Genomic DNA, 26814 nt, shown 5'->3' with positions numbered 1-26814 from the left:
GAGGAGACGAGTAGAGAAGAATATAAAAAAAAAGAAGAAGACAGCTAGAAAAGAAAGCGACTAGAAAATGGAAATGAAGGAAAAAAATGAGAAAAAAGGCGTAGAAAAGTGAAAAAGCAAATGAAAAAGAGAAGAATAAGAAAAGATAGAAAAAAGAATACGAATCCAAATGAAAGAAAGAAAAGAAAAACAAAGAAAAGGATATACTGCACTTTAAGAAGTAAGAGAAGAAAAAGGCTAGAAAAGCATTAGAACAGAAAGAAATAAAAAGCGAAAGGGAAGAGAAGAAATCAGAAAGGAAAGAAGAAGAAAAATGAAATAAAGGAGGAGAATACGAAAAGAAACCAAAAAATAAAGAAAAGCGAGAAGAAGTAAAACGAAAACATAAAAGAAAGCGAAGAAAAGCCTGGGAAAAGAATCCTAAAAGAAACGAAAGAAAGAAAAGACAGAAGATAAGAAAAAGAGATAAAGCAACTAGAATTATTAGAGAAATGAAGAGAAGAAAAAGAAAAGGTTGCAGAAAGGATACTAAAAAGAAGTCAGCAAGAATAAAAAAAAGGCAAAAGAAAAAGAGGTAACAGAAGAAGAAAGAGGAAAGATAAAATCGTAGAAAACAGGAAGATTGATTGTTTTTACTGTAATAATCTTTCTTTTCGACTTTTCCTTTCCTTTCTCCTTAGGTTAATCATTGTGTCAAATAAAATAAATAAGGCCATCATATATTCATAGAGATATTTAAAATGATGTTCTGAGCCATATTATGTCGTTCTAGAATGATTGCTATTTTCTTTCACTGCATACTGCATAATTTTGGCTATGGGTAATATTTACTAAAGACTTGATATCCAATTTACTGCACCAACGATTTTTTTTTGAATTTTTCCCATTATATCTTTGAATTTCTAAGTTTGCAATTTCAATCTAATGCTTTTCCTTTAATAACGTCTAGTATGTTCTTTAGGTTAGACGTTAGACTTTTTAACAATTCATTGTGAGAAGAATATCGAACTCTTTTCAAAGAAGGTGAAGGTTTTCTAAATGTCGCGGTAGCCGTTTGCATTCAAAATTGTTGTTGCGCAAATTCGAAATCGTTCGTACGAGAAGAGTTCGGCCTTCTTCTTAATATTCTTAAAATAAGAACTTTTCAAAACCCTTTACTTATTATCGTGGTTAGCGCAATAATATTTTTAATGCACATTTCAGCCAACTAGTCGAGAGAATACCACATATGTAGCTATCTTTCATAACCGATATATACCTTTGCAATTGGATGGCACGTTGCTACATCAAATTTTTCACAACTTATTTAATTCTGATTGGATGGCGGCAAACAAATGTGACAAATTGTGAATTTTAACAAACTAACAAAACGAAAAACGAATAAATTAAGGTCAGATCGTATCCTTCTAGTGTTGCTTATTGCTTTTGCTTTTTCGGTAAAAATCTCTTGAGAGTTTCTTTGAGATTTTGAAGAGAAAACCTTGCTTAGTTAAGCAGTGATGGCCTCTTTTCATATACGAATATTATGTAAATTGATAGATAAATTATGTTATTTATTTATTTATTCATTTTTTTTCTTTCTTTTTTTTTGTTTTTTTTTTTTTTGCAATTATTTGCTATTGTTTTTGCTGCCAATCGAAATTCGGTAATAAAATAAGTAAATATTATTTAGGTCAAGGTTACTAACAATTCTTTTGCAGAGCCGGAGTAGACTTTTTTAATAGAAACTCTTGCAATAATTTTGTAAATCAAATTTATCCGTATCATCATCAGCGGCAAACAATAGAAGATTAAGGAGAAGAGGTGAATCTATCCCAAATCCTTTTGGATGTTGCAAGCCGTGTAGGGTATAAAAAAACAGCATAAATTTAAATACAGATCGTCAGGTTTCGCCGACATAATGCAAATTATGCAAATGCTTTTTATCAATCAATATTCGGGTATGGTCTTAATGAATTTAGCGGAGCTAGAAACAATTTTCGTTCCTTATAATTGTAAGGATAAAGTCTTGTAAAAAAATCCAAGTATGTGCACAGATACTCTCGTTATCTAACATTTTGAAAGAATTCGATTGATGGTACACTGTAGCGTATGAGTGTCTTCTCAACATCGGAGATAAACTCTAGCTCAATACCAAAGCACAGGTTCAGTTCACAGTTCTCGTTATCGCTTAAACTCGATATTGAAATTGGTTTTTGTGAGCAATCGGTTGATGGTACACGATGGCGAATGAGTGTTCCCTCAACATTGATATTAAAAATCAATATTTTAACTTGATATCAAAATACACGTTCAGTTTACAGCTCTCGCTATCGATCGAACTGGGTATATGAATTACAGGATTGGAGCATTAACGAAAATAGAAGGCAGACGTTAGCTAAGGCTATGCAATAGGGACTGAATTTTAGACAATGAATCTGGCAAGGAGAATAAGTGATATGTGTCGTTTAAATTTCTATTAATGACATTAATAGAGCTGGCAAAGTTGTATCTTGTTTGTCTCCATAAATTAAGACTCTTCAGAGAGAGAGAGAGAGAGAGAGAGCGAGAGAGAGAGAGAGAGAGTAATGCGTAAAAGACCTACAATCCATGTGTAGACTGACAGAGAGAGAGAGAGAAAGAGAGAGAAAGAGAGAGACAGAGAGAAAGAGAGAGAGAGAGGGAAAGTAATTCCAAAAAGACCTACAAGGCACGTATAGACCAATTTCGCGCTGGCGAAGCAGTTTCGCCGTTTAGTAATTTGATTGCAAAGGTTGTACATAAGTCCAGTATACGTTTCTCAAGACTTGCTTAGTCTTAGGATAAGCAATAGTTTATGCTCATGTGGTGGCGAATTGGGACTCGTATCTCCCTCGCAAGGCAAATAGTAAGAGTGTGGTTTTGTGCGATTTTTTATTTGATAGCATCAATATAACATCGGATGGACGGGAATCACACCAGTGAAGCATAATCTGAAATTGGTCTAATAAATATGGGTCCAAAAATTTCCACGGCTAACGCTTCACAAACCCAAGAAGGCTTTTCTCCTTATTGATAAGGTGCCCAATATGTAAATTAAAATGCAGCCGATAATTAAAGATGAAACCAAGATCAGGAAAAGAGATAAATTTTCCAAACGGACTTGATGAATGCGATAGGGTGTGTATAGAGACGCATTTTCATTAAATGTTATTTTTTTGCATTTATTCCGATCAAGTGACATAAAGCTTACATCTCTCCACTCGCTAAGTACGTTCAAGTGAGATTGTAGGACGCAGGAATGTTCAGACGAGCTAAACAATAGGAACAATTTGATATTGTCCGCATATATGAAAACTTTGCAATGTCGTCGTATGGCTGTTCATTAAGATATAAAGCAAAGAGAACTTAAATAAAACATTCGGAACTCTATGCATTAAACAGGAGACAATCCAATTCAGAAAATATGAAGGGGAGCCCATCAAATCAAGTTTCAGAATTAGCAGATTTTGGATAATCCTCTCCTACCCTTACTAAATTCAGTAAAGATCACGATTAGGAAATGTTTTTTTTATTGAACACCTTTAACGAATTCAAGTGGAGCAGGTGATATAATTGATTTCGCAACTAAAAATATCGAATGTAAGTTTTAATATTTCAGCTCGAAAACAAAAAAACTATCGAGCCTCGTATTGAAAGCGAAATTAAAATAAAATCACTATATGTCACATGAGTCCCCATATTTGGCAAACTTAATGGTAATAGATAGGTTACTTAATCCCAGATGTGAAACAATTGGAAATATAGGATGAATAGGAACTATTTAAAAAGTGCCCTAGAAATGTAATATTCAGAGGGCCTGTTTGGACATTGCTTAGGCAGGCAGAGCAAAATGTAATATGAAAATTATAAGTATAAAGCTAACTATTAAAGCGATGTATATAGTGCATTTTATTAAACGTTGTTTGATTTAAATTTTTTTACCAACTTCTTTTGTTCATTTATTTACTCTTCTTCTCTTCGTTATGCATTCATCCATGATATTACAAAGCAAAGAACGAGAACCCAAAAGGCAATTGTATCGTTTTTATACCTTACACCATTTGTGGTACAGAATATATTAAGTTAAGGAGACGTATGTAACATGCATAAGGGCTTCTGTTATGCCGATCGATTCAGAATCCTAATCTGAATTGAGCTAAACCTGCCTGTCCGTCCGATGACTGTCCATGTAAATTTGCTAAATCAAGCTACAGGTCGTAATTTTTGATGAAATTTAGTACAACGGCGTATTTTGACCCAAGGACGAACGTTAATGAAAGTGTTTCGGATCGGTCCACTACTTCGTCCATTCCCCATATAATACCCCAAGTAGTAGCTAAGCAGTAGTATTTCGTTCGTATTGCAGGGGCAATTTTTGAAACTCCTCATATAACGAAAACTGAAGTTCACCCAACAAAAAGGTATAATTTTCAATGCTTCATGAAGAAAATTACCAAATTGAATGAGCTCAGTCTATTTCGAATCAACAATCTACCCTAATAAGGATTTTCACGAAAATTGTTCCTTTGTACTATTGGAAATAATTGGTATTTAAGTTTACCTTAGCAACGCTGCAGTTATTAAATTAATTACACTAAACGCACAAACACAGAAATCAACGGGCATATCCCACAACTACTCCATGAGCGTTATCAGCAAGTGAGTGTATGTTTTTCTCAGAAACTTTCCGCATCTTTGTCTGCATTAAGGGAAACCACAGGAACTTTCTTCGCCAACACTTAAAGTTTTACCTACCTTAGGTTCTTTTGGCCATATATGTCAAAACTTTATCGTAGACACTGTAGCGGTATGCTATTTCGCTTGATCTACTGCAGTTAAGACTTGGATTTGTTGAACTATTTCAGTTTTCTGGCAACCCTTTGAGCCCTGAGGTTACTGGAAAAATTCTATTATATTTTATCACTTTTTTGCTTACTAATTTTACTTGACAGGTCAACCGCGTTGTGTGGAAGATTATTGTGTAGTACACCGTGCTCGTGGGTTATAAGAAGACCTACTTGCAAATATCAGGGTGCAAAGTGAATAAAGTGCGTTTAGCATAATGCATTTGGTATGACTTCCGGGAAAGAAGCAACGCAACGGTTGCTTGCAAAAACTTATATGACACTTTTCCAACTGATGTTGTAAATGTTCGGATGTGCCATAGATGGTTTGTCAAATTTCTTTTCGAAGACGATCGTCGATCTAACAACACTCACTTTTTGAGGTCCATGCTGAAGGGTAATCCTCATCTAATCATATTTTGCGATTGTAAAGGATTTTGGCATTCATTGGGCAAACTGGGCGACTGCTGACGAACGCTTCAAACATTTTCAAATTCAAATGTTTTTTATATTAAAATAAACGACAGAACTTTCCCGGAATCTGAAGTACAAGCTAGCGGAGAAATACTAACCGTGAGAGTTGTGCACATGTTAAAAAAACTTAATATTCCATATTTACATAAATTTCTGTTTTATTTTTATTGAATTACTCTGCATGAATTTGAAATGATAAACAGAGAGTAATGAAAATAAATATTTACAAAAAGAGTCACATTATGCTTCAGACGAATTATGACAATTTATAATATAAACGAGTATTGAACGGTACAAAAATTTCTCCCTTTTCCAGAAAAAAAAAAAAAGAACACAAACCGAATATTATTTTATTGCGAAAATTGATTGCATGCGAGAGGATAGCGTTAGAAAATTAATCGTTTGTGACATATTTACACTAGAGATAGAAGTGTCGTAGTAGACAGAAACACTTAAATAACTATTGGCTATTTTTTTATATATATTTTAAAATAAAAATAAAATCTAAAATTTAAATTATTAAAAAAAAAAAAAACAAAAAGTGTGCCGCAACATTCAATTTTGCAATAATTTTTTTATGAATAAATTTTGACTAAATATAATAATAATTTCGCATGCCGGTAATTAATATTATTTCCTTAAGTTAGCAGCACTGCTGGCAAGTGTATCTGTATAAGTAGATAATTCATTATTCATTATGCTGTAACCCTAACAGGAAAGTGCGAGGGCGATATAGTGTAGATTAGAGGAGTGTACAGCGGCTTATCGTCTATTCGTGAATTTTGAGGCTAGAGAATATAATGACTTGAGTAATTCCAAAGCTCTCTTGTCGGAACTCGTATCGGAATTTGAACTGGCAGCTGTTAAAATTTCCTCTTCGGGATCTTCTACTCGAATTTCAAATTTTGTAGTCTGTTCATCACTATTAAAAGCAGACGATAAGGTACTTAAAATTATTGCACTCGTGGTGGTGGCAGCCTGTTCCGTAGTAGTGGGCGGATAATGTGCGGTTGAAGTAGTGATTTCTTCACCACTTCCTGTCCGTCTATAAGTGGTGATTGGCCATTTCTCTGTAGTCGTAAGGGTTTCTTTACGATATGCCGTCTTGCCTTGGTTCTCGTCGGTTATCTTGCCGTCCATGTCTATGAGAGCGTTAAGTAAATGCTTACGTGATCTTTCCAAAGCTTTACCATTTTGATCATCACATGTCTGTATCAGTAGAAGGAGGAGACTTAGAACTTGGCGATTGTGCTCCGCTTGAGCCATAACGTTCTTTAAATGCAAAGCCTCGTTTTCATTAAGACCGCCAAACAATTTATTAGCTATACGCTGCAAACCGCTATTAGAAGGCAAAGTTTCTCTGGGTATGTGATAGGTTTCGAAAAGATCCTGCCAAGAATTTTGGCTTTCAGAGCGTGTGTTAATGCTACGTTCGGAAGTTAAACCGATTGATGAATAATGTGATTCGGACGACAACTCTGCCTGACCTTTGCCATCAGATGATGATTGCGTTGTAGGACCATTGATTTCCCGTCGTCCATATGTATTCGGCGTTATAGTGCTAGATTTTGTTTTACGTGCCTTCATAAGGCCATCGTTAATCATTAAAGGATCTAGATAATCTTTCTCGGACAAGGCGTTCCAGGGATTATCTGTAGGTTTTATTGTAGTGCTAATTGTGGTTTTTAAACTTTTGCTCTGTTCCTCTCGTCTAAGCTGATTTAAAGGATTCACAAACGATTGAGTTTGTTCACGTTGCAGGAACTCTTCACCTTCTCCCGAATCAGGTGTAGGTGGTTCCAGTTCAGCGGATAATTCTAAACTATGCTTTTGTTCTGACGAAAATTTTAATGTCGTATAATCAAATATTTCGGTAGTGCTGGCCAAGTCAGCCAAATGGGTTGAAGTGTCGAAATTGCTATTAATTTCAGCCGCTATGCTTGGCGGCTCCGTAGTTTGCACAGAGGCCACTATTGAGGGTAACTTGGTGGTTGGTAAATAAGAGGCGGCTGTTCCTGAATTAAATAACGGAGTATTAGTTGTTGTCACAAAATTTGTATATGACTTTCCTCCAACCGGAGGCTCGGTAGGTCTAGCTGCCTCTAATTTCTCTCGAAATGTCTTCGGATCTTCTAAATAGGAAGATAAAGCGTTGGAAAAAACTTTAGCTATTTTACGTGATTCTGGCTTCTCAGCCAAAACTCTTATGGTCGCATCGGTTGAAGCAATTTGTGGAAATGTAGCTGTGGTGACGCTTGCATTACCCGTATCATTGACATGGCTAAGTAAACCTTCACTTGGATCTGTGGAGTTTTCTTTCGCATCTTTTAGGCCAAATAATGTCGAATATTTGTGAACTGTTGCGTTACTTAGTAAACCAGATTTGATATCATTGGCTTTCACCAGAACACCATTCGAAGATTCGGTAGTTAGAGTAGTGGTGGTGTCGGAAAGTTTCTGTTCTAAAACCCGTACAGAAATTGTGGGCAAAGGGCTGCCAGCATCATTTTTTGATTTATTCAAAGATTCGTCGATTAAGTTATTTGATCGGTGAGAAGTTGCGTCTGAACTCTCTGTGGCGAAATATTGTGCCAACGATATTAGGGCATCTGGCCCCGAAGATGGTGGTATATCTAAACCGCTACGCGTTTTCCCACTGCTTTTAACAATTTCCACATCTTCCAGTTTCGATTTTAACATGTTCATAGTTTTTACCATATCGTTGACATTGCGGGAAACATTATCTTCTATCATTACAGTGGGTACAGGAGCGAATAATAATAAATCACCGGAGGCTCCGTCATTGGAAAAATTGGTAAACGATACGTTTTTGGGTAAATATGTAGCACCGGTTGAGACTGAGGCTGTAGTACTTTCAACTAATTTCTCAATATAAACTTTCTGGGACGATAATCCTAAATTCAGCTTTCCATTCCCGTGCATAACTACTCTGTGAATCTCCGAAGGACCTTTATCTCCATGAAAATGACGCATACCTATAACAACTGGAGGCTTGGTAGTGGTCGGTGCGATTACTTCCACATCCGATATCTCCGTAGTGCTAGACGGGGCGTAGGATGATTCAGTGAAAACTGGAAAATGCGCGATAGCATTCGGTCCAAATCTGTGGGAATTCGCATGAGCGGCGATTGTAGTGGCTTTAGTTTTACTTTCGGCAATTTTTGCTTTTTGTATTGTCGGTACTGTGGGTGTGTAAAATGGCGTCGATCTGGTCGTTTCTAAACGTTTGGCCGTGGAATAAGTTCCTGAGAAATACGAAGGCGTGGTATTCTGCTGAAGTTGAGCGGATTTGGTAATGTAAACATTATCATTCACTGAATAGTTTTCGTTCATGTCGCTAATAAGTTTCTGAGATTTCTTTTCCTCTCGATAACGTTGCGAACCTCTTTGACCCTTACGAGCTCTTTCGGTTGATTCGTTATTGAATTGGTTGTTATTGTAATTGGAACGTGATTGTGAGCCTCGCTCTGTTACGGTCGTCTTCTTCGATGTCTGTGTGCTAGAATGACTTATTTTGGCGACTTGTTTATTCGACTTTTCATAACCGTAATCGTTCCGATTATGATTATTGACAAATGAAGAACTTTCGGCCGTTATTTGGGACTCATTATCGTTATCATTACTTTCGATATTAGAAAGTGCAGGTTTCGAAGGAACTTTATGAAGTTTTTCACCAGACACATCATCAAAGTCGAAACTCTCTAATGAAGGAATCTCCTCAGAGTCTATACGTCGTTCCGATTTAGTATTAGTGCGCGAACGTTCGGTATTTTTTATAGGTACGCGAGGTTTAATGTTCAAGCCACCTCCTACAATATTGAAGCCCTTAACCGGTACAGCTGGTTTTAAACGTTGTACTTTTTGCTTGTTAAGCAATTCGGCGCTGTCCGCATAAAATCCAGAAGATCCCAGACAATTTACTTTGAACCACCAATCACAGGTTAATTCACTTTGCTGGAAAATTGTACCGTTCGGACAAAGAAATGATATTTTGCGTCCTTCTTCGCAGATATGAAAAACCTGCCACCAATAAAAAATTAATTAATTAATTGTTTTTCTTTTCCAACAGACATCAATCTAAGCATTACACTAACCTGACAATCAGTTTCCATGTCGGCAAAGTAGCCGTTGCCATAGGTTCGACAACTAAACGACGTTTTCGGTATGCGAGGATATATAGGGAAATCAATGCCCGGACGTCCAACTACGCCTTGATAGACTTCGTAGTCAACGTCTTCATCGGAAGCCCGTTTTTTCAAATGATGCTTGTGTTCATTGCAATTAACATGAGCCTCGTAATGTTCCTCTTCGAACTGCGTAGCGCCCGTTTGTCTGGCCAAAATTCGAGCTGGCAAACGATTCTACAAATGTTTAAAACAATTTTCTTAAGCGCGAAAATTCCTATCGTATGTATGCATTTACTTACCCGAGTTTCGGACCAGGCAAAATTTAAAATCACTAAGCACGCAAGGGCTGCGAAATAGACAAAAAAATTTAGCTTTAATTATTACTCGTTGGTAAGTGTTTACACCATTCACTAGATGTCGTAAGTTTGTGAGGATAAATACTACGCCGTTTTTATTAAGCTTGTCTGTTAGTGTATCCACCATAGTACTCAACTTTCAGATCGTAATTTATGAGATGATTTGAATCAAATTTGATACATTGACCTGAGGGCGAACTCTACTAAAAATGCTTGGCATCTGGGGACAAATTTTTCAACTACTTCCCATGTAAAGCCCTGTTTTGCAAAATTGTGTCGGCAGTGTTAAGCGAAGTGTGCCTCACGGACGATGTAATCTATGAAATGAAGTTATCGCCGAAAACGAGAAGTTCTTGCACGCAAATGAGATAAATCGTTCAAAGCGCACGACGACAGTATAATCTGAGAGCATTTGCATTCACATACAGATGCATACAACATATAGAACTGCTTAGAACCAGACCACGGCTATATAGCTATAACTATTGCTTATTTCCCAAGGATCAAATGCATGAATATTCATGGCTTTCGCTCGCAAAAGTATCACTAATCCACAGTTAAGGTTCGATTAATTAATATGCGAGTAAAGTGAGTCAATAAACAAGTCCAAGCAATTAACAAGCTGACTGAAGATCTAGTAATCATTGCATTCTATCTAGCTATCGGAAACCAAAAAATGAAAATTTTAAGTACAATCTGTAAATAATTTTAAAGAAACGAAGCATGATCAGCGCCTTGGTACCGCATGTGTACCGACTGCTAATGAACAAAGCAATTTAGCAAATAAATCCTTTAGCAATTTATGCTCGTACTCGTGCAAACGTTTTTAAGATGAATATATAGATGCTTGTATTGCCAGGGCTCGTTAGTTTTTAGACTGCCTGCGATATGATTTTCTCATTTAGCTAATTTTCTACTTAAGTTAATTATTAAATACGCCACAATCTAAATCGCATCATTAACTCCCATCATTATCGCATCATGATCGGCGTATTGTGTTGTGTAAATCAATCGATCACACAGTGCAATGTTTACAAACCATCGCTCACTTTGATTATTTGATAATAAGAATGAATGAATGCATGGCTCGGTGTTATAGCGGTAGCATACAGATATACATTTACATATATTTACGTAGGTATGCCTGCCTACGTATGTACGTGTACATGTATTAAGCTATAAAATGGTTTTAATATTTTGCTTTCTCTCTTCCCCTCTCTTTCTTTTGCTTGCTGCTCATATTATCGCTGAGGAAAAATCTTTACATTACTTCCTATTATCGTACAGTTTTTGTCTCTAGATGGATATTAACACTCTGTATGTATGTGTGTGTGTGTGTGTTGTGTGTTGTGTGTTTGTGTATGTATATGTTAACAATTGTAAAACCGATTGCATCGACCGATAAATTTATTTAATTTATATATTCATTGTGTGTGAATGCGACACTTAGACGTTAAAAATCTTTGAGTATCGCAAGCACAAAAGCTTTTAAAAGGCGTTAAAGGTGTTGACTGCATATGCAAGTGTTTTTATGGAAATTTACTTACACACACAAATAGAAACTGAATTGCTTATTAATGAAAATGAAATAACATTTCATGAAAAGTAAAAGCCCTTTAATATGATAATAAAACTAAGGCAAAAAAAAAGAAGCAATCACTTCAAATGCGATCAAAGAAGAGAATCAGGCTAACGATGTCCTCTTCTTATTATAGGAAGGAAGAAAATTTTTCATTTATTCAGGCAAATGTTTTGGGATAGCAGTTACAGAATTTGTGGCAAGGGTTTAACGTGGGTTCCTGCCTGAAAGGCTTAACCCCACGGTGGCTCAAGCCACTTTTAAGCGTACTACGCCCCCTGGCGAGTTAGACAATCCCCACAGAGTAGGGGCGTAAACAGCACCAGAGTCCAGAACGGTTTATTGTGTATGGAACAATAAATCCCACTCTGGTCTGCACTCAATTGTTCCATTTTAGCTAGGAACTCGCCAACCACAACCACCACGAGTACTCCCCGAAGGGCCGCACCCAAGCAGTCAGAACTCACAAATTGATCAACGATAAGCGTTCAAAAAGGGTAAAAAAAAATTTGCGCTCGCTTCCGCCATAGCCGTTGCACGAGGAGTTACTTAGTTAGTGGGCAGAGTTAGAAAAAAATTTTATTCGACTATAATTTGTTAAGAATTTTTGGCCAGAAGAAGCAGGCTAAGAAGAGAAGTCATATCTTCAGATTAAAATTTCGCCATAACTACTAGATTACAAAGATAATATGCCTTGTACGTTTGGCAGTAATCCAGTGGATCCTGAATTTTCTTTTTTCAAAATTTTCACTGACAATTGTTTGCTGCTATCAAGTATCGCGTATCAAGTTTTTTGCCGCCGTTAAAAAATGTAAACCTTCGTATTTGATACGACGACATCAAGCCTGACTAGATCAAGCATCTCAGTAGATTTATTTGCCGATAATACATAAAAGAGATTACTGTCCTCCTGTCCGAGGTAATATGAAGAAAAAGAAACCGTTGGAAAGAGATATTAGCTGAAGCCTTCTCTTTGAAAACTGCAATAAGTCGACAATAGACGATAACGTGGCAAGTCATTGAGTACACTAAAGGGAAATTTTGCAAAAAACTTAGCGAGAAGTGTCTACAAGTGCAGTGAAGAAATAGATCAGATGAAGTACAAATGCTTCCGCGGGGAGCCGAGATTTTTATAACTCAAAGATTAGAAGAGAATAATGGGAATAAATTGTAAGGCAATTTTTACACTCTTTACACCACTTTGTTGTTGTAAATTTGGCCAAATGTAGAGAACAACCAAAAGGATTTGAGATGGACCCGATTGATTCTGGACCACCTTTGGCATCGATGTAAGGTTGTCTGTGCATCTGACTTGTCTTCTTGTGTTTTGGCTCAAGTAAGGTTCGGGTCAGATCACATTTTCAACCACAACCAGTACAAAGCCCTATTCTGACAGTCGCTCCCTTAGAAGCCGAAGGGGTGTATCGGGAGAAGGCTCTCTCTTCTAATGAAAAGATGGCATTTTTCTACTTATTAAGATGCGCGCTTACCTGATTATAAAGACTGACAATTTAGTTGCAGGATAGTAAACTAAAACATTACATGGCGTTCGTGCCAAACTGAAATTTTCTGATGCTGGCTAAAAAAACATAAGCCGGCAATTCAAAAATATTCAGTATATTGTAGGCGCAATGCGGAACCCACGTGCAAACAATCACAACATTCTCGGACACTAAATATCGCTCAAAAATTTACCGCTTCCCCTACGACGGTTGCACACATATTCGCACACAATTCAAAATTCAAGGCACGATCCAAAGAACGTTTCCTCAAAGGAATACCGATAACAACAATCAGCCAGCAATGTAAGCATATAATGAAAACACATGCAGCATTACTGGTCGGAAATATTTTCTTGAGCAGCTAATAAAAGTAATGAAATGGCATATGGTAAGTGTGTCGAGTTTACATTACTTTCTGCATATACACACACTACAGTTGACAAGTCTTTATTTCACATAACATATGCAATTCGAATATATTCTGCTAATGTAGCAAGCGTCAAAGATATGCTTTAAGGAGAAAAGCTCTAACAAAGGTAGAAGGAGAAGAAGAAGAGTCATCCTTCTTTCAATCCTAGAATTTATATTTTTCTTTTTCAGATAATTCGCGAGAATAATAAAAGCGATTTATTTCAGACGCTTTATAAAATGCGCAGAAGATCTGATTAAGCTGAGGATAGGCGTTTTCTTGAAGACCTTTCTCGGGAGGGTAATTTTTGTTTAATGCTTTCTGCTTACTTCTCCTCTTCATTCCTAATGATTTTAATTTTTATTCAAATTTAAGAAATCGTCCTTTGACTCAGAAATGGATTGCACATCATGGCCCCGTGTGTGAAATACGCTGAGTAAATTCGTAGCAGAAGTAGAGACTTTATGCATGCGTGTACGTGAGAGAGATACTCGGCGCTTTTGAAAATTGCCATAAGATCTAAACATTTGTCGGAATTCTCAGTACTTTTCAAATGTTTACCTACTCAGCCTTAGCCTATTTTTTATTATTCTTTTCTAGTTTATAATTCCAACTTTATATAAGCTAATCATTAGAGCAATAAATGTTACAGCGAATTCGAAACGACCTTAACCAGTAAATCGTATTGACAAAAATTTATTATACATTATGTAACGTTACGTGACAAATCGAATAATTGCTTAAAAAATATATGTTTTCAGATTAACTTCATACGGTATCATATACATATATATATATATATATATACAAAAATAAGAAAATACTTCCCTCTTGTCACACGAACCGCCACAACAATATGTAGGAAGAAAGTGAGTGAGTTTAGTAAAAAAAAAATGGTTTGTGAGAGAAAAACCAAAAAAATAATAACAGTCTGAAATGTAAAGGTTAAGCGGTAAGTTGGCAAAAAGGTTAAACTGCTGCTGCAATCAAGGTATCGCTTACAACAACCAAAAAAAAAAAAAAAAAAAATGTGCAAAACTAAACGTAATCCACACAAAAAACACTAAAATCCCTGACAAGAAATGGAAAATTGTATGCTCGGAAACTTTTTACCATACAAATATCTATAGAAGAAGTAACAGATGCTCCTTAAAAACAAAAACATGACAAAAAAAAAAAAAAAAAAAGGGGGAAAAAATGAAAAGATTTCACTTAATATTATCGTGTAATGGTTGGCTCTGTCGTCATCGCTTATGGATGGCATGTCTGCCTGTTGGTGTAGATATTAAACACGGCGCACAGGGTAAAAGTTACATGCGAGAGAGTTAGAGTGAGAGTGAGAGAAAATCATTTGTGCAGTTAACTAACATGTTGACGCGTTGCCATCTGTAACTGCAATGCCTGGCACGAATTCCTGACACCAATGTGCGCTAGTATGCTAGATTTGTCATTCCATTTGCTACAACACAAAATGTGCTCCACGAGTAGGCTATCGATTTAGCAAGATTTCGAGTTGAATTGGCCATCCGTCCGTCTGTCTGTCCTTTTTGTTCGAATCCATCATTTGCAAGCGCCCATATTAATAAGCAAAACAAAAGTTAATCTTGTGTGTTGTGAGGTGTGCTCTCGGCTATAGAACTTAAAAGTTCTATCTTGAAATTGATGAAAAATTGTAAGAGTACATAAGGACATAGCACTAGAGCTTCAAATTAAAGTTAATAGTTTAAGGTGCTTGAAGTGGTAGTGGTTATCCCGTATTCGCTTGAAAATGATTACAATTTTTTTTTACTTCTTTTTGTTTTGTTTTTTCATCTTTCTCGTATAGAGTTTAATATAAGCAGCTTTTTATGACTTGTCTGCCACCTGTGTGAGATATGGTAGACAAATAAATAAACATTCAAGAAATTTTTGCTAATAACAACCAAAAACACCGCATACACCGCATCTGAAATATTTCCTTATTTTTGTATTAGGAGAACATGCAGAGATATTTGATAATCGTAGGCACCTATATATACATATATATATATATATATATATATAATGTAATATTTTCAGGGTGCATCTTCTCTTTGTTGCCTTGAATGACTGGTTGGAATAATAGCATAGGCCTTAGGCGTATGCATGATGATGATGTTGTTTGTCTACCTAGTAACCACATTTATTATAAACACAAGCGATTTCAATTTTGTTTATAATAAATTTATAATTCATTTTTCAAAATGCTTAACTTGCTAGGGCAGTTTAATATGTTTTTAATATGATTTATTGATCAAGTCAAGTCTTAGACGAAATAAAATAAAACTTATAACAAAGACCTTGAGAGGTTTCAGGAAGATTGAATATTTCTTACCAACATTATAGGAATTAATTTTTAAGCTTTCGAAGGCTGAATATTCAGTTTCAGGATTACGTTGCATACAACAGTTATCTACATTACCCAGGTGTTCTTGGATTCATTTTGTCGCTTATATCGCCCGGAATATTTTATTAATTATTTTTTTAAAGCAACTATTTACAATTCGTTGGAATGTGCCCGTCAATCCATACCGATAGGCGAATTCAATTAAGAGAATATCGTAAGAGTCATCTCAATTCTCACCAGCTACGCGGCTAATAACTTTCGTGAATAATAGTGAATGGATTATATATTTGAAAAAATGGCTACCGATGATGCCAAACACAAAGCGCTTTGAACATTTTGAACTCTGCTACTTTTTAATCGAACATATAACTCAGCAGTATTTCCGCTTACTCTTCGTCATTCATTAAGCAGTCCCTTTGTTACAAGGAAATGATCTATTGATACGATAAAGTTAATGCTCTTTAAACTCGTTCGAATGGGTCACTCTTTTGGATATAAGGAATATTCAACTTGGCAGTGCTTATACTCTGTGCTAATCAGTTAGCTGATGGAGCAGTTTTTGTTAGAAGAAAAACTTCTCCTCCTTGTGATGCGATATACTTTTCACTACAGCAAGTGATTATTCACTATTCAGTAGAGTTGCATTTGATTGGATTTTTTAGCTCAGAAAAGCCAGCAAGCTATACTTAATCGTTCAAAAAAGCCCAGACGTTTGAAAGTTATGGGTTTGTTAAAGGGGAGAGCAAAGCTAATTAGATTACATCTAAATCTATACTATATTCCAACTTGAATAGTTTGTGAACAAAAACTTTGATGCGGAAAGAAAAAAAGGCGAAAAAGTAAAGTGAATCCAATGCGATATATATACCTATACGTATATATACCTATCCATTTTAAATGAAATAAGTTGTGAGTAAAAACTCATTCTAAGGTCAATTCAGTCAATTTATTCAATCAGTGCACTTATTCAAATAGCTAAACCGATGGCATCTGATTGTAATATATCGAATTTGATTTCTTGACGGGAAGCCGAAAAACTCGAATCAATTATCTTGAAAAAGAAATTGTATGTTGTACAAAATCTCTGCAACTCTGCTACGGCTAGCCAGCTGTCGATACCACTCCTGGGAAAGCATGAAAGGCGGAATCCAAAATATTTATGAAGCGAGAATACTTTAATCGGGCTAGGCTGACTATTAGATATTTTACGTCACTTTGCCTAATACTCATACTCATTCACTCGTTTTCTCAGTAATACACCAATAAATATACATGTTTTTAACTAATGTGGTTCGAACTTGGCAAACATAATTTAGTTTCTTCACAAACTAGCCTTTGTCGCCATAGAAGGGACCACTTTCATAAGAGTCGCTATGTATGATGCGGTCTAAAATCAGATCCATTTGATCCAAAAGTTTCCTACGGTATGGAAAAGCTTTTCTTTCACTAAAACATTTACGAGGGTTGAGATCCAAAGACCTATAGACCTATATGCGTAGAATTTTATATAAAATTATTATTATGAAGGAATTTTCATCAAGATTACGAAATTTTTACCATTTAAAGATTCAGTTTCAGTTTCCGTAGGAACACTTATACGGCAAGGATTCAAAAAATTGCCGCACCCTACTTGAAGTTTTAACACGGAAACACAATCCCAAAATTTTGAAAATGACCGACTATGACCGATAGAAGACGTTATATGGGAAAAGGGTGTGGAAAAGTGGTCCGCTGGTCAGTGTATCGAATTTCGTTAAGATATCTTGAAAATTGCGATCTGTAGATTGAACAAAAATATTCATAGGCAGACAACAGACGGACAGACGGACAGCTTTGCTAGGATCAATTCACGGCGTTCTAACTATAATATACACATCATAGACAGGTATATTCTTCTTCTTCTTCTTCTTATTTATCTGAAGCTATTTTGAATTCGTGTATAACGTAAACTAAAATATAAGCTAACGAAACTCTTGATATTTTTTCACTTGAGACGTTAGATTTGCAGATGGCTTTAATCAAATGATTTCCGCTGACATTTTAGTCTCTTTTTGTCACTTGAGCATTTTTTCAGATTTATTCATTTTTGAAAACATTTTCAGTTTATTTATTTATTTATTTATCTTAACGCACGTGCAAAATGAAAAATTGAGCAATCGATTTTGTGTCGCTTTGAAGCTGATCAGCAATGATTGAACGCTAAATGATATTTAAATTTAAACTTTTTAAATACTATTTCATTTATCGTATTATGTCGTATATTGATCAGCTGTCAATTAATTGAAAATATTGAGAAGCTTTAACCTTCAATTAGACCGTAAATGAATTTGAATATTATTTTAACTATGTTTATTGTTTTTGTTAATATTCCAATTAAATGTTCGTTGAATTGCGAACATCTGCTTGAGGTGTTAAATATCATGCTGATGCCGCATATATATATATATATATATATATATATATATATAGTAGTGCAATTGTGTATAGAGAAGAAAAATTTCATCAAATCATCATTCAAAAGAAGAACAATTTCAAAAATCATGTTGTGTTTATAGCATACGGTGTTCAAAAGCAATAAAAATAAGAATGATAAGAAACTCAAAAAAAAAGTAGAAAAAATAAAAAGAATAAGAAAAAAAAAAAATTTGAAAAAAAAATTAAGTAAATTTTTTTTTTTTTTGGAAGATATTACAAATATCTATATAAATATATATATATACATAAGAATGAATGAGATGGGATGCTTGAAGCGATGAGGGAAAAACGCATGGCTGGCGGATGTTGCTATCGTATAGAAAACAGTAACGGTAACATTAGAAGAAGCAAAAGAATATCAATAGCAATAGCAATAGCAATATAACAGAAAATGGAAATAAAATTTTAAACTACCAAAAATTCTAAAGACCTCGATAAAAAACGCAGCCATTTAACCTCAAAATCTATAACTGTGTGTCTGGCCAAAAACATGAAAACAACAGAAAATTCACCTCCGCTCGGCCCTCTTCGCCAGTAAGTAAGTAAGTAAATTCCCCTCCATGCACATGCTAATCTCAAGAATGCTGAAGAAAAACAACAAAAACAACAACAACAACAACAATTTTAGCGTATTGCATACAGAAAATTTAATAAAGTTTTTTGTTTGTTTTCTTAAGACCCAGACAATTGTTGCTTCTTTTTTTGCTTTACGCTGAGATTCTTGACCAGAAATTAATGTCAGAAAACTGTGAAGCATGAGTTTAAATCAACAGCTGCCAATTTGTTGGTATTCATGTATTTTAGTGTTTTTTTCCGTTTTTTTTTTTTTTTTTTGTTGCTTTTTTTTGTGATTATTCGATTTTTCTCTTCTCGCTTTTCAAAAAAAAAAATAAAAATTCATTCATATACGAATGCAAATACAACAACAAACAAACAAAGGTCGTTCGTTATTATTTCTTTATGCTTTATTTGCAAACGAAAAAGAAAAACATTTATTTATTTATTTATTTTTTTTTTTGGTTTTTGCGAAAATATTTTTTGAATAATTTTTAACAATTTTATTAAAACCCTCTTTTTTTATTTGTGAATATTAATAAAAAGCAAAAAAAAAAAAAAGACGCAATTAAAATCATTTTAATCGCCTTAAAGCGCATTTTGAGAATGTCACTTATCGTCTTAATTGTGGGCTGAATGCGAGATTGTTTTCGAAACGATTAGTTAAACGTTAATCTCAGACGATTTTGTTCAAATTTAAATGCTTATCGGCATTAGCCGATATAAATTAATAAATATGACGAGATGTAGTAAAGAACTTTTCTTTTTTTTTAAATTTTTGTAATTGTATTTGTGAGCGGATTAATTGCTTTTACTATAACATTTTTTTAAAAGCACTAACTATAAGTTAAGATTTTATATGTACAATACAGATAAACGGACAACCTGGTCGGAGAAACGGACTGATAATCAATAAGTTCGCATAGAGACTGAGGTGAGCTGATAAGCAGACAGATGAACTTGTAGAAAGATGAACTGACTGAGAGACCGACACGTTGACGGGTTAAGAGTTAAGATGACAAACGCAAAGGCGGCTTGACTGATAGACCAGACGGAGGAAAAGAAAACAACGAGACTGGACGGACGCGACAGGCAATATTAGGTGACGAATAGAAATAAAAAGTTACGGGCGTAGACATCGATTGACCGGTAGACAGATGAGCTGACGAAAAATTGATGGTTGATACAAAGACAAGATGATCGACCAACAAATAAGCGGACTAATGAGCAAATGCTTTAACCGACCGACCGATGATGAACTTGGAAACGCGAAGACAATCAGACATATAAGGGGACAGAAAGATAGAAAGAAAAACAATAGCAAACAGAGACCGTTTTAATGACGGACAAAAATTACTGAACTGACTTATAATGAGATAACGGACAATAGATGAGCTGACTTGAAAGCAAATAAAAAGACCAACAGACGGTTTAAATGATGGACAGATGGACGGATGGGCTGGCTTACATAGAGATAAGACGATGATGGTCAACAAAGAGCTTAAGTAACGGGCAGTTGGATATGCTCCCTCCTCCAATGACAGATAAGATGACGGACTGATAAACTTCAAGCCAGACTTTTAAAGCCGTATACGATGATGAACAGAGAGTTCAAATGCAGGTAATTTCATGCTAATCAGCAATGCATACATGTTATGCATTGAAGCCTCTATTTGCAAAGCGTAATATTGAGGATTTGCAAGCGTAATAATAAGCTCAATACATTCTCTCTTTCTCGCTTTACTCGTTAGTTTTGTTGTATGCAAACAAAAAACCAATTTCATATTTAAATTAATAAACTCTCGAATATTTTGCAATCAATAACTATTTGGAGATGCGCCTGTCTCCGCATCCACATAGGCAGTAGTTAGATTGCTTGCCGCAAATGTCAAAATGACTTTATTGCAAGTAAATCGCTTAATATTACTTTTCGGGTATTTCGGTATTATATGCGGGTGATAGGTATAAGCATTGTTTGGAATTTTTTCAAAAAATTAAATATTGATTAAAAGTGTAAATAAATTTTGTTAGAAAAGAAAAATCAATTTCAGTAAAACATGAAGCAATCAAGGAAGTAAATAACCAAGGCTTCATTAACATAGGCTTCCCACCATTCTAGAATTTTTATGCCGGCTTGTGAAAATTCATAAAATACGATTGAACAATACAAAAAGATTATCAAATAAACACAAGAGTTAGCTAAGGTAAGGTAAGAAGGACGACAACAGGCGACAAGCACAGTCTGTAAGTCTTTTCGTAACCACTATTGAAAGATGGACGCAAGAGTACGCTATAGAGACGCGCATAGCATTGTCTAGCTTCAAATTTTGAATCGAGTCCGCGGGTCCGTTCGTGGGGAACGTTCTCTTAGACCGCAACAGTTAAAAAATCAATTTCAGATTAAAAATTCTTACACACAGATTGATATTAAAAATGTATGAAATCAGTCCGTGGATGCGGCCACCAATATTTAGCTTTCCAAAACGGGGAAAAAAAAAACAAAATGGACTTTTCGTCATTACTCACAAGTTGCAACCCAGCATTGTTAAGGAAGAAAAATCAAGTTTTTTGTTCTATTTTTAAGTCCTTTTTAGGAGGTAGACGGCGGGTACGAATTCTAAAAGTAATTAATGTTCTTTCCTTGTTTCAACTGTTGAAAGTTGTAGTAATCCATTCACCCAAGCCTCCCGTTTCGTAATAGACGAAGAGAGCTAAAACTTTTGGATCTCAAATTTCTACTCTTGTATGTCACAGTTTAAAATAAATATTGATGATGCTGATCGTGGAAATGTTAAATATTCGCGTAAGTGAAGAATTTTAAAAATTCCATAAGGGTCATGTAAATATCTTGAGATTCGGACAGAAGTTCTGCTACAAGAAAAAATCTCTTTCAAGAGATTCTTTTTAAGCAAACGGCGTACGATTACGCAACTAACTCAACACTTAAGAGATTCTTTTTTTTTTTATGTTTTGCTTAGCGAAACAGATAAAATATTAAATTAAAAAAAAAAAAAAAATTAAAAAAAAAAAGTTATTTTCCTTATTTGCTTTAGTCATTTTTCATAAAAAAACATATGAAGACATTATGACCTTTGGAAAAATTCAATACTTTATGGTTAAAGTCATTAATGGGATCCAGTATTGGAGTTTGTAACCATAAAACCTATAAGAAGCTGTCAATCAAAATGAACACAAAATGAAAATAAGATAATTTTTTTTTTCTTACTTTTGTTAAAAGTTTTTCTTAATGTTATATCGAGATTTGCAACATATTACGAATCGAGTTTGTCACCTAAATTTAACCGCATTAACATACATTCTGCAGTCTCAACGTACAATAACGGCAATTGTATGCATTAACACAACTTGAACGCGATTTAATCGCTTGCTGGGTTGAAGATTTAAAGACACGCATGCGTTGTTGGTTTTCTTTTGCTTTTGGCTTTTTGTTTTGTTTTCTTATTTTACTATTAAAAAAAGAGTGTCTTTGTGTCATTGGGTTTTCGTTTCGTGCATTGTAACGTGCACGTATAAAGTTCGGTTTGCTTGATTTCAACTTTTGCTTTCTTTGGCTTAACAATTTTCCTTCAAGTGTTTCTCTTCTTTACCATACATATATAGATACATATGAGTTTGCTTTGCGGTTATTCGCTGATGTTCGTTGATGTGTATCTGCATAGATTACTTAATTTTATATTGTGAGCAGACTTTTGATATGCATTCAATTTATTGTTTCTTTCTTTACCTGTTTTTTAAGTTTTTGTTTTTATTTTTTTTTTATTTTCGGATAGATTTTAATTTTCTTATTTGTTTTTTTTTTTTTTTTTCCTTGCTTCTCTTTGCTTTGAATATGAGAATTTTATTTAATTAAAATACAATAAGCATTGTTGGTGGCGGCCTGTCGTATAACTGCGTCTGTGAGCTTTTACTTAATTCTACAAAGATTTTTTGTTTTTTTTTTTTTTGTTTTACCAAAACACAAAACTTTTTTTGCTTTTCAAATTAGGCCAGCATATGGTTTCCAAAAAGTTTTGTAGCAAGTTTTATTTTGTGGCGGTCGATTCAGAATGACTTCCTGAATCAATTTAAGCTTGTTCGTTTGTCTGTTCACTTGCTTAGCATGCTTGTATTCAATCCTCAGCCAGTAGTTGTTGGTGTACCGATATGTTTTGTTCACAGAGTCAACGCTATTGTACATGGTTCATAACAATTTCGACCACTTTCCATGCAACTCCTTACATTAGATTGTCGTTAAATGAGCAACTGTTTGGAATTGTAAGGTATCTAATGGTCGGCCATAGACCACTATATTTTTGTAACTTATTTCTTTTTTAGACCGCCTTCAATTTCACGCCACCATCTTCAATAGTTAAGTAGGTACAGTTGTTTTTAATAATAGAAATGTATATATGTATATATATATATGTATATGTTTTTAATAATTGAAATATACACTAAAAGAAAATTCGCGGTGCTACTAATTGTGGCGTTTAGAAACCCTCTTTATCCTGAAGCTTGTCAGCTTGTGTCTTTCTGTTCATCCGCCCATGCGTCTTACTGCCTATCTGTGTATTTGCTTGATCATAATTTCCTATTATTTCTTATCGATCAATTGACACGTCCTGATATATTCTGCAGGTCAGATGTTGAGTGGCTCGAAGTCAAATGTAACTTTTTTTAAATTTAGTTTATATTACTTATGAAAATGTATTAAAATCTACGACTTTTATTTTCAAAAACTATTTTAGTACTTTAGTTTTTGTAAATGGAACTCGTTTCAAAGCAAACGTAGCTTCCTTACACATTACTTAGCTACAGTTTCGAAAAATATTACACAAAGATATTAATAAAAACTTTGAGAGATTTTAATCTTATTTATACACATGTCTATATAAACACACACACATACATAGTGCATTCATGTATTAAGTAGTGTTTTGACATTTTTGTATTCAAAGTCAACTTGTGTTAAAGTCAACAACACCATAGCGTAAGAATTACTTTGTAGTAAAACAAAAAACTTAAACAACGAACCTGTTGTTCTTCTATATATACAATTGTTTACTCTAACTTGGTATAAGATTAGAGACTAATTGTCTCATCTATTTTGCCCAAAAATATCTTATACAAGAGACCATCTAACGATCTGTCTACTTGTTGTTAGAACTCTCATTGCAAACAAAAGAAATAAAATGGACAATTGGAAAAAGTTGCATATTCTTCTTCTTCTTCTACGAGTTACTCTTCATAAACCTTTATAGAGACAGTGTCTACCCGTACGTCAACTATTCGATCTTAGTTAAAAAACTGGAGTAACCTCGGCCTTAATCGTTGCTGTAATGCAGTTAAATATATGACCAAACAGCACTAAACGACTTCGTGTATTTGTTTTAAGTGGCGGGTGGTCTTAGATTCGCCTTAAGCTAAATATTGATTTTTTTATTGGTATAGTATTCAAGTCAGCAGCAAATTACATTGTTGACTGATTCATTTGAGCTAATGAGTATGTTAAATATTATTATTATAAGAAATAAATATGTGAACCTGAAATAAACATAAAAAACTTAATAATGAAGATGTTGGCGCATTTGCAATTTGTTTTACTCATGAACAGCTCGTTGGTGTAGTCGGAAATCAGTCACTTTAAATGGCGGCTTAAGCAATTTTATTGTCTTGCAGCGGCTGTCTCTTTACATCTGTTATTCAATTGACATTAGCTTTATTTATATACTTGAAAAGTCTTTTCAAAACAAAAAAAAATTTAAGTTGTAGTAATACTCATAAATATGATATATGCACTAAATGAACTATAGGCATTATATTTGGTTTTAGAAATATTTATAACTTGCAGATATATATGCATTAAGCCTATGTATTCTCAATCTACGTTAGCAAGTTTTTTTTTGGGTCCGCAGGTTAGTATGACTCTTAGTTTTTCTCATTATATTTTAACCCGCCTCAAAAATTCATCAAAGTATATTTCAAAAATATTAAATATGTCCAAAAATATTATAAAAACGTCATCTAATATAATGTTTAAAATTGCTTCAAGTATTTTGTCAATTTATAAAATATCTCATAAAAATTAGCATTAAATATATCATCAAAAATATTACACCCATCGATAGTCTTCTCAAAAGATTATCGAAAATATCATCAAAAAATTATCAAAATAACCATTGAAATATATCATCGTAAACATAAACGTGATCACTAAGTCGTCAAAAATATCATCGAAATTATCATCGAAAAGTTAATCAAAAATAGCGCAATAAATAATAGCAATACCATTAAAAATATATGTGTATATATTTAAAAAACAATAAAATATACGCAACAAAACAAAATAGCACTAAAACTGTAATTAAATATATCATCAAAAATATAATCAGAAGATAATTAAAAATGTCAACGATCACTTTAATTAAAAATGTCATAAAAAATAGCAACAATAATGTTACCAAAAATATCATTAACAGCTATTAAAAATAACATCAGAAATTTTGTCGAATGTAGCATGAAAAATATTATCAAAAGGGGCAAAACATCATTCATTTTCAATATATCATCGAATATTTTATCAAACATAGGAAGAATATCGTCAACTATATTGTTAAAAATATCATACATATTAACGAATTAATTAAAAGACTTTGAAAACTCTCATAAAAAATATCATCAAAAATACTATCAAAGCTTATCATCGGAAATATAATCAAAATGTCATCGAAAACTTAATTAAAAATAGTATGAGAATGGCCGCAATAATATCAAAATCAAAAATATCATCAAAAATATGATCAAAGCGCTATTAAAAATAGCATCAAAGTACGAAAAATATCATCAAAAGTAGCAAGAATTGTATTATAAAAAATATCATCAAAAATGTGCTCAAAGCGCTATTAAAAATAGCATCAAAGCACGAAAAATATCATCAAAAGTAGCAACAATTGTATTATAAAAAATATCATCAAAAATATGATCAAAGCGCTATTAAAAATAGCATCAAATGTAGCAACAATTATATCATCAAAAATATCATCAAAAATTACATTCAAAGTATCATCGATAACTTCATTAAAGGTACCATGAAAAATAGTGTCAAACGCATTATTAATAAGTAAAAAAAATTATATTCGGAATGTTTACATGGCCTGAAAGAGAAAATGAAAGAATATTAATTTCCATGCTATATACTATTGAGTAGCCGTGGCTGATTTTATCCACTATCATGCATAACTCTTGATTTTTCAATCAAAATGATTCGACACTGCATTTGCTTGTTCAAGACAGTTTTATTTATTTAATTTAGCTCCCTTTAGCCTCTGTCTATTCTTGAAACTCAACGAATTTGCTTGGTAATCATCATTGTCACTGGACTGAACAAATTAATTCGAATTGCATTGAAAATAAGCAAGCGCATCTAATTGAAGATATTGACATGAAATTAACGACGGATACCAGTTCCAGTACTGCCAGTTTAAAAAAAAAAGAAGAAATAAGTAAAAGCTCTATAGTGGACCACGGCCCACTATTAAATAATCTACACTATCTTACAATTATGCGCCTTATATTAAAAGATCGTTATATGGAAAGTGGTTGAAAAAACGGCCGAATCCGGAATATTTTCAATAGTCCTCGTCCTTGGGCCAAAACAAGGAAGTATATCAATTTCATCAGAATATCTCAAAAATTGCAAGTTGTACCTTGAATGCAAGCACATAAATCGAACAGACGGACGGACAGACAAGCTTAAAATAATTCAGAAAACGATTGTGCATCGATTGGTATAATGAAAGAAAAGTCTATCACAAGTCTTTCCGGGTGTTGCATACACACGCACAAGCTTACTCAAACATCCTTGCACCGTATAAGCCCACGTAGTGTAAATGGAAGAGATTCATTACCTTTTGATCGAAGTACTACAAAATTTTCGAAAGAACATCTTTTCTGTATTTAATCTCAGGATAGAATAAATATTTCCTATGTATATTTATATATATATGCTGTTATTATTGCGCTTATTGTGTATATTGCTATTGTTACGCTCAAAAACGATGACACCAGCTGTGGGTTTACTTATTGATAGGTTGATACATTTATCATG

The 26814-nt window shown here is 34.0% G+C and overlaps 1 protein-coding gene across 1 annotated transcript in view; it reads right to left on the bottom strand.

The window, feature by feature from the left end:
• Positions 1-5919: 5919 nt before the first annotated feature.
• Positions 5920-26814, bottom strand: part of LOC119639274 — a 34747-nt gene continuing 13852 nt past the window's right edge. Inside the window, exons 2-4 of the mRNA XM_038036566.1 lie at positions 9766-9812; positions 9434-9700; positions 5920-9359 (exon numbers count right to left, since the gene is read on the bottom strand). Of these exons, the coding sequence (XP_037892494.1) occupies positions 6081-9359; positions 9434-9700; positions 9766-9812 (3593 nt within the window). The 3' untranslated portion in view covers positions 5920-6080. The remainder of the gene's footprint in view (positions 9360-9433; positions 9701-9765; positions 9813-26814) is intronic.

The sequence above is a fragment of the Glossina fuscipes genome, unplaced genomic scaffold (assembly GCF_014805625.2).
Source record: "Glossina fuscipes isolate IAEA_lab_2018 unplaced genomic scaffold, Yale_Gfus_2 112, whole genome shotgun sequence".
Lineage (NCBI taxonomy): Eukaryota > Metazoa > Arthropoda > Insecta > Diptera > Glossinidae > Glossina > Glossina fuscipes.
This window is presented reverse-complemented; position numbering and strand designations above follow the sequence as displayed.